The sequence below is a fragment of the Crocodylus porosus genome, unplaced genomic scaffold (assembly GCF_001723895.1).
Source record: "Crocodylus porosus isolate Cpor-Errol unplaced genomic scaffold, CroPor_comp1, whole genome shotgun sequence".
NCBI lineage: Eukaryota > Metazoa > Chordata > Crocodylia > Crocodylidae > Crocodylus > Crocodylus porosus.
Window position 1 is genome coordinate 171,854,129 of NW_017728906.1, and position 8,936 is coordinate 171,863,064.

An 8,936-nucleotide genomic window follows, 5' to 3' on the forward strand; every position below is an offset into this window, starting at 1 on the left:
ATGCTTATCTTGCTGGGATCCTATGACCCCAGCTGACTTCCTGCCCTTTGGGTGGGGGGCTGGACTCGATCTTCCGAGGTCCCTTCCAGCCCTAATGTCTATGAAATCTATGCTCTTGCAACTTCACAGCACCCTTAATAATCCCCGGCTGCCAAATGTAGTCCACTTTCTTGTGCCTCATCTCTATCTTTCCTGCTTTCCTCACTTAGACTTGGGACATAAAAAAAAAAAAAAAAAAAAAATTATGGAGGACGTTTGTGTCCTATGAACTCAAAAAAAGAAAGTTTCTCTTCCTTCCTCCCTGATTCTCTTTTGTTTCATTGTGATACTGCTGTCCCAAATCTCATTCTCCAGGTCCTTCTAATCCCACAAAGCAATACTTTTTTAGCAATACCTCTTCTACATGTCTGCATTCTAGAATGTCCTCGCAGACTGCTGGGTCATCTGAAAAGCCAGCTTTCTACCCCTAGACTTTGCAGCTGTGGCCCAGAGTTCCCCACCTCACCTTCCTCCATAGCAGAAGGCAGCTCTTGCCTGACCGCTGTAGTTTGTGCCTGAAGTAGAAAGTGAGCTGTTGGCATTATCTTGACGTAATTTGTGATGTAGAAACAACACTTTTTTTTGTTTTACAGGACCATATATAAAGAACTACTTAGAATTAAGAACTAACAACCTTGCTACTACCTGGCAAGGGTCTGAACCCCAAATTGTGTGCAACAGAGTAAGTCCTTGCAACATAAGAGTTCAGGAAGTGCAGCATTACAAGTAACACTCTTGGAGAGGCAACACAAATTTCCTGATGTGGCAGGAATTTTTGCTGCCTGCTGCCTCATCAAGAGTGTCTTCCCTACAGTGCCACATGTCCTGGACAGCCTATGTTCCCCAAAGGACTTATTCTACATGACCCAGTCAGCCATGACTGGAAAAGGCTCTCCACTCTCACCTCCCCACCCTTCCATTTTGCCTGCCAAAAACAAGGTGTAGGTTTTATTTGGAGGCACAGTGTATGTGAGAAAAATACAATATTTTAGACTGCCCTCTTAATAAAATAGTAGAGGTGCACTGATATATCAGTTGCCTATTGGATCAGCACCAATAAAAGGGAAATGACATTACTGGCTATCAGCTTTTCTTGGCCATTATAGCTGACAACGTTTACTGATAATTATACCTTCTGTCCAAGGCCCTGGACACCTACGTTCCCTCTACCCCATGGGGCCAGGGCCCCTGGATGACTGGGTTCCCTCAGGAAACAAAGGGTTTCCCCTTGCAGGTGGGCAGCATTCTAGACTGCAGGGGGTCCTGCTTGGGACTGCTGGGACATGCATGCACATGACCAGGAATACAGCCAGGCAGTGTAGAGAACAGCTCCCTGCAGGCAAGTCTGTGGAGGAGAAGGGGTGTTGGGGAGGGAAAAATCAAAGCCCCTATAGTAAGGGAGGGAGTGGGGCAGGGGCTGGAGGCGCTGCCCAGCCAAGGTGGTCTATGGGATCCAGGGGCAGGCTGGGGAGTGGAACAGAGCCATTGGTGGCTTGTCCAGGGAGCTGGCAGGGAAGAGGGGGGCAGCTCCTCCACCATCACTGCATGCACCCCTGGGGCAGGCATGAGGGAACATTTTCCCTCAGGAGCCGCGCACCAGCCTTGCACCCCCTGCCTGCCTGCCTGGAAGCAGTGGGGGTGGCAAACTGTACCCCCTGCTGCTGGGCAGGCAGGGGGTATGCAGCTGGCTTGGGGCTCCCAAGCCAAAGGCAACAGAACAGAAAGCCCCAAGCCCACAGAGGGCAACCTGCATCTGCCCTTGCCCTGCTCAGCTCTGCTCCACTTAAAAGCATCCCTACACTTAAAAATGGAGGCAGTGGCACTTGAAATAAAGCTCATTCAATGATGACCCACCACCGCCATTTTTAAGTGCTGAGACACTAATACCTGTGACATAGGAAGCTACTGGAGTACAGCAAAAGAAAAGAAAAAAAAAGATTTATGTTCATACTTTAAAATGCAACTGGTTATCAGACTGGCATCAGCTGATACGGTTGGTTAATAATCAGCTATCTGTATCAGCCAAGAAAATCTTTTATCAGTGCACCCCTATAAAATAGAGACTGGTTGGGACTGCTTTACCTTTGTTACTGACTTAGTCTGAGAATTTTCTGAGAATTTTCTACATAGCTAGTTTAACAAAACAACAGCAGGCTAATTTATATTGGAAAAACTTTACTTTCACAGTTGAACTTTATACGTTTTATTATTTTTAGATTAACTCCCAAAGACTGTAGTCTTAACTGTCCCATTTTGCCCTTACCGCAGCCTGTTTCTGGCAGAGTCAAGACATTTACTGCTAGTCCCAATTTCCTAAACAAACAAAAAAAATCCTCCTAAAAACCATAATTAACATTGCATAGTACAGAAAATTTTAGTAAAGAAGGCCCTAGAGAATAACTATTACAAATGACTATTAACATGACAGTAGATAGCAGTGTCTAAAAGGACACAAACCAGGTCCATCCTCATTATTCTAGGTATTGTCTGAAATGAAAATTCTAAGTTCAGGGTCTTTCAGAACTACAGGATCAACATGCTATTCTCAGGACTTCATTTAAGATCTCAGGTTCTCATATTCAGTTGTTTTGCTAAATGTACTCAAAAGGCAAGGACAACAAAATCTGTAGATAAAAGACACTACTTTATTTTTTTCTAGGTGGAGTAGCTTTAATGCATGTAAGCCAGAGCACTACAGAAAAGAAAGTGTGGTGCCAATAATAACTTAATGCATAAATGTGCATGAGCTATGTAGCTACATAAAACCCAACTTCATGGACAGTATGGTGCCTGTATGCCAAATCAGTTATACACAGAAGCAAACATTGCTTTTTTGAAGGATTAGATATTTATTTTTTATGAATAAATTACAGAGGATCATAGGAAAGTAGAGCTAGAAGGGAATTCATAAGGTCACATACAGCCCTGCCCAATATTACATTTATGGAGTGACTGACTTGTTAAATCATGCCATAAACTGCAGTATGTCAAATATTCGGCTAACTTATGGTGCCATAAAATGACCAACCAGCCACAGAGATGTTCCATATATAAGACGGCAGTCCATTAAAAGCAGTCCCAACTAGTGGAACCTCTTTGTGGCCAATTTGTATAACAACCTAAAGTGAATATGTGGCATGTGTCCCAGAGCCAGTGCTGTCCCAGGCCTGATGCTGACAATCAACCAATTGTTGACTGTACCATTAATGCCTGCAGACCTTACTTCAGAGGCTCACAACCAAGACTGGATCATCCATGACTAAACCATCCCGGGCAAGTGTCTGTCTAACCTGCTGTTGTGAGACTGGAGTGATGCTGTAGTTTTGATGGTCCAGGAAAAACATGAAAGGCAAGGATGTCTGTGGGCAATATATTTTATTGGACCAAGTCCATGACTGGGATAAATTTGGACAAGCTTTCAAATTTAGTAAGTCAATCCTAACCATGCAGTCATTCCAATAAAAATCCCAGAAAAATCCTAACAAGCTCTTGAAAATTTTATGCATGGAGGTTCCACAACCTCTGTAAAGTAGGCTGTTACAATGTTTAATCACCTTCATATAGTCAGGAAGTTCTTAAATCTCCAAGCTAAATATCCTCTGCTACAGCTTGAAGCCATTGCTTAGTTCTATCCCCAGTCACAGAGTAAAGTATATCTTGATCCTCTTTATAATCATTATTCAGGTATTTGAAGACTTTTCAAATCCCCCCATAGTCTTCTCTTCTCCAAACTAAACAACCCTATTTCTTTTGGCTTTTCCTTATAAATCACGTTTCCAAGGCTTCTAATGAGTTTTCTAACTAATTGCTATTTCAGGACAAGTTTAAAGATATTCATAGTTTCACAGTTAGCAGGGTCCGAAGGGACCATAGCAGAACATCAAGTCTGACCCCCTGCCATGGCAGGAAAGAGTACTGGGGTCAAAAAAATCCCAGAAACAAGGGGGCCCTGAGGCTTGAACCTGCAACTCTATGGCCCCAGGAACAGCACACCCACCGCTAAACCATACAAATCAGCTGATGCCCAAAGCTCACCCACTTCATTTAATTGAATAAGCAGGTTCTAGGAACGATCACTAGACAAGTCAAAGATAAAACAGAGGGAAAAAAATCAAGTTCCTTTTCTAAGCATGAAGATAAAAAGCAGTTATTAAAGCATACATTTTAAAACCATCATTTTACAATAATTTGTAAACCTTTCAGATTTTATGCATCTTTTAAACTTAAAAAGAAGTGTTTAAAATCATAACTTACCAGGATTGTGATGAGTCACAGATTCTCCATTTTGAAACACATCTCCAGCCACGTTCATTCTACCAGGATTGAAAGGTCCTACACCAGTCTTGGTCTGTGAAGTTAAAGATGGGGTGTATGTTTGTATATTAACACCAAAATTACTTGACTGCAGTCCGTTAGATACATCTCCCAAGTTGGTATTCTGCAGTGACGTTACATGTGTAATCATTAAGTTCATGTCACGCCCTTCAGTATTTTCTAAATGACCATCACTCACAGAGCTCATACCTGTTTCTAATGTTGTAACATTAGCAATCTGAATTTCAGAGTCTGGTTCTGTGGTTATACCACTATTAACTATTCCTGAATTTACCTTACTTCTTGAAAAACTGGAAGCTGAGAATTCCATATCGTTGGTTCTATTTTTACACTCTGGAAGCCTTCGTTCATTAAAACTGGAAGCATTCTTCTCTTGCCCTTGATTTGTTTCAATATCTTCCTCATCATCTATAATAATAGTCTCACTTATACTTCCTTTTTGAGAATTTAAGTCTTTTGGAGGAGGAAGCAGTTTGGACTCATTCCCCTGAAGCTCTTCATTTTTTGATGAAGTAAATGCAAGGCTTCTTTGATCCGATATCAGCGATGCAGAGGTCTGCGGAGGTTGTATAGGTTCAATAAAAACTACATCATCGTCATCTTCTATAGATGAGTTTTGGAATTTATTAGGTCTAGAAACTAGAGAATTAGGTGGTCCTCCAAAAGAACTTCCTACATTTGCAAGACCAGCTGCCATGGCGGTAGTCCCTAGTAAACCAGAAGGACGGTCAGATAGCTCTACTCCTCCGAAAGAACTTGCATCCATTCCAGATAAGCTGTTGTAAAGCAAAGAGGAAAACAAGTAATTTCAGTAAAATGATTTAAATTCTTTTAATGCCAAAACAGTCCATAAAATTGAAGTCTCTGCTTTAGCTTTTCTTTTAACAAGATCAACACAACAAATATGCAAAGCTTTTAAACCCTCTTATTAATGTTTTTTGGACCTAAAAACGCAATTGCTCCAACATCATTATGCCATACTAGCAAAAAATATGGTTATTACCAATTTCAGCTTTATTACTAATACAGCAGATAACATGGCACTACATTTAGCAAGATACATTCTTTGACTAATAGTGCACGCAGAGCAGGACACAGAATCCATGTTAGAGATGTCAAGAAATGACAATGTTACTGAATTCAGTTCATATTTCTAAGGTATAAGTGCAATACCACGTCAAACTAATCATCTGTCTAATCCAGTATTCAACAACGGCAGGAGTGAATGCCTCAGAGGGAAAGCACTGGACCAACAAACTTTTTTTTTTGCAGACCACTTGAAAATTGCTGAGGATCTCGGTGGACCATTTAATAATTTTTTTTCTGTTCTACAAATAGAAGTGCAAGACTCATATTTTAATATCAGTAGTCTTACCTGTCTAACATGCCTGTTTTTTTGAGCAAAAGTCAGGTGTAATGTTTGTCAGCTTTAGCCTTAGGTCACCTTTCTATGGACCACCTGAATGGAGCTTGTGGACCAGTGGTGGTGTGCAGACCACAGTTTGAGAACCTCTGATCTACAGCAATAGGGCCCAAATGTTCCAGACTTTGGGCCAGATGAGTAGTGGGGAGTTAGTCCAAAGTATCTGGTATGTGGAATCAATCTTTGGGCCAGATCCAGCACAGGGTCAACATGCAGACATGGCCCTAACCCCATGCATGCTACCCCAGCCCTGTGCATGCTGGATTGGGCCCACTGCCCCAATCCCAAAGGGCTGTAATCTAGCTCATGGGGCTTGAAAACTTGGCAGCAGCAGAGCAGCTGGAAGCATTAATTGCCATTGCTCCTCCACTGCCATAGTTCCAGACCAGTGGGGAGTCCCATGGGCCAGATGATATGGCTCTGCAAGCTGGATCTGGCCCACAGACTGGAGGTTGAGCACCACTGAGAGAGAGTGACCCTGTTCATTACTGTCTGCGGCATCCACCATGATTAGGGATCTCCATAAATCATGCCAGACGTGCCCCCCGCAAGATCTCCTTTAATGTTTTCATTTCACCACTTTTCCCCCACCACTTTTCCCCCTGCCACTGATTGAGTCATTCAAGGTATAGGTTAAGACTACTTAACAGTAGTCTTAAAAAGAAAAAAAAAAATGTGCTCACAGTTGGCCAAGTAAACTAATGCAACAAAATTAAAGCTGAATATTGATTAATCCTTGTTTCATCACACATACCATGGTTTTAAAATTTCTTCAAGTGATTTTTTTGCCACAAACACAATTCCCTACACCTAACATGGCTCTTGTAGGGTAAGAAAAGGTTTGGGATAAATGAAGGCAGCAGTGATGCATAGAGGGTGCATGTGCACCCCATGACTAGCTGCACTTGCTGTTTCGGTGACAGGTAGGGAGCCCCCCCGGTCAGCAAGATTGGCTGTGGGGGGATCCCCCCCCCCCAGTCACTGCCTGGTCACTGAGGAGGGGAGGGGGTGCGCATATGCCCCCCCCCGACTAAGGCAGCACCAGTTGCCCATGGCTGAAGGCTAAGAGGAAATATATCATCAGTTAGCAGGAAGAAAGATGTCAAACTTTCCCAAATTCCTGTTCTGACTACTGCAAAGAAGCTCCCTCTAAGGCCCTGGCTCATTTGCTAATGTTTCCTTTAAAAGCTTTCCTAACAACCTCCTTCTTCATAAGGTTCTTCTACATGTTCCCTTACCCCTTAAATCAGAAAGGGTAATCGGCTTTGTTTTCAGTTAATTATTTTGCAATTTTTGGAATGCTATTTAGTTCATTTTTATTTGCAACTGTATTTCAAATACCATACATTTCCACATATAACACACCTCTGAATATAATACATGCCTTATTTTTAAAGGCAAAATGAAGAAGACATTATTTATCCAGAGTTACAGATGCATAGAGCAGGGACAGAGATTAATCTTCAGATAACTCACCCTCAGTTCCCTGCTTAACTAAATCTTAAAGCCTAGCTGCTGCTGAAGATTGTTCTCTATGAGTGGATCTATGATTTTGAAAAGAGTTAGTGTCTCCAGGGATCTGTAATAGGAAAAGGGAAACTAAGAAGAGCTAGCAGATTTTGCAGTAAGGTTAACTTGATTAATGGAACATGAAGACCATTAAAAGGAGAGACTACTGTTAACACCTGTGGAATGAAGAACAATGCACCTTTGTGTCAACTGTATCTCTCAGCTGCCTGAATAATGCCATGCCACAGCTGTTTCACTGTAGAACAGGAATCAAATCAGGTTGCTTCTATCCAGACTGCACCCCAATTCTGGGGGTGCAATTTTCAGGGCAGGGGGAGATATGTTGCATGCAAGAAAATCCAGTATGACAAAAAGCAGCTTGGATAGATTAATTTTTATATATAATTTTAAATACATTAAGGCCATTACAAAGAACAGCAGTAGATGGGAGTTTACCGTAATAAATGAATACGCCACTGCTGTGATAAGTCACTAGAAAGAATACAGATGTGACCATATGGTAGTACATTCAAACACATACCTGAATTTACATGTGTGATACCACCAAACCTCTGTGCAGTACTTCAGCCATACTGTACTTTGTACGAAGAATAACACAAGATTGAAAAAACGTACTTGTGGATTTCTGCAATTAACTTTTAAAACAAAAAGGAACCAGGGAAGTAGGGGGAGAGTATTCTTCTTCTCCAATACTCACCCATCCAGAAATCCACTGCAACCTGTTTACCTTAATGAGCTGCTCCAAGATTTTCGTGTGGGGAATCTGCTTCTCATATACTGGTTAAGTTGGTGCTCCTGGTTGAAACAGCGTGCCCTGAAATAACCACAAAAAAAAGGAAAGAAAAAAACTTATGTGAGTTTACAGTCTTAAACTGCAAGTTTTTTCCAAAGTTTTTACCAACCAGAATTAAGAATCTATTTCCTTCACTCCAGCAGACAAGTTTATAAACACATTTCTCAGTCTCATCTGCAGTATTTGAGCAGATGTCCAGCCAACAGCACTTAGAATTATTCAGAATACAACTAAACATAATACTTTAAACTATGTAAGTGTCAGTTAATTATGTAAGCTAGGCTTAATTGGTATCCATCATCCAGAAGCTCCTCAGCTAGCCTTACATAAGAGATCCATTTGAGATTTTATACCACACAGTTCACACTTGAAGAACCCGTTACATGTATCAATGTAGCACCAACCAATGTAGCTTGGTTATTAAGCTCACATTTAGTAAGTGGAACATAAAGATTAATTCCTTACAGATAAAAATTAATCTCCACTACATCTAGTGGAACATACAACAAATAAAGAACTTCAAAATTACAGGCATGCCAAAACATAAGTTAAGAGATATCTGTATTTGGTCACAAGTAATCTTGATTTAGAAGTCTGTATATACCACCATAATACTTAAAACATAGGTTTGCATTCTAACCAACATCTATGACCTGTATTAAGTTAACATAGGCTACCATATACAAAACTGATTGAGCATGTCTGAAATTGGATTAAATACAGATTTATTCCATGTACTGTGCAACATTGACTAAAATTTGCCATCCTGTTTTTTAGCAGTGTAGCTTGTCCATCTTCCTGTCCATTTTGCCACTG

At 41.2% G+C, this 8,936-nt stretch overlaps 1 protein-coding gene across 2 annotated transcripts in view; it reads right to left on the bottom strand.

The window, feature by feature from the left end:
- The window catches only part of ZMYM2 (zinc finger MYM-type containing 2), a 101,415-nt gene extending 93,511 nt beyond the window's left edge, over positions 1-7,904 (bottom strand). The window contains exons 1-3 of one of the 2 annotated variants that reach the window (XM_019530207.1): positions 7,848-7,904; positions 4,649-5,150; positions 4,294-4,387 (exon numbers count right to left, since the gene is read on the bottom strand). In XM_019530207.1, coding sequence (XP_019385752.1) covers positions 4,294-4,387; positions 4,649-5,140 — 586 coding nt within the window. In that variant the 5' untranslated portion in view covers positions 5,141-5,150; positions 7,848-7,904. Of the gene's footprint in view, positions 1-4,293; positions 5,151-7,847 lie in introns of both variants that reach the window. The other variant, XM_019530206.1, reaches the window with a different exon arrangement.
- Positions 7,905-8,936: the final 1,032 nt, after the last annotated feature.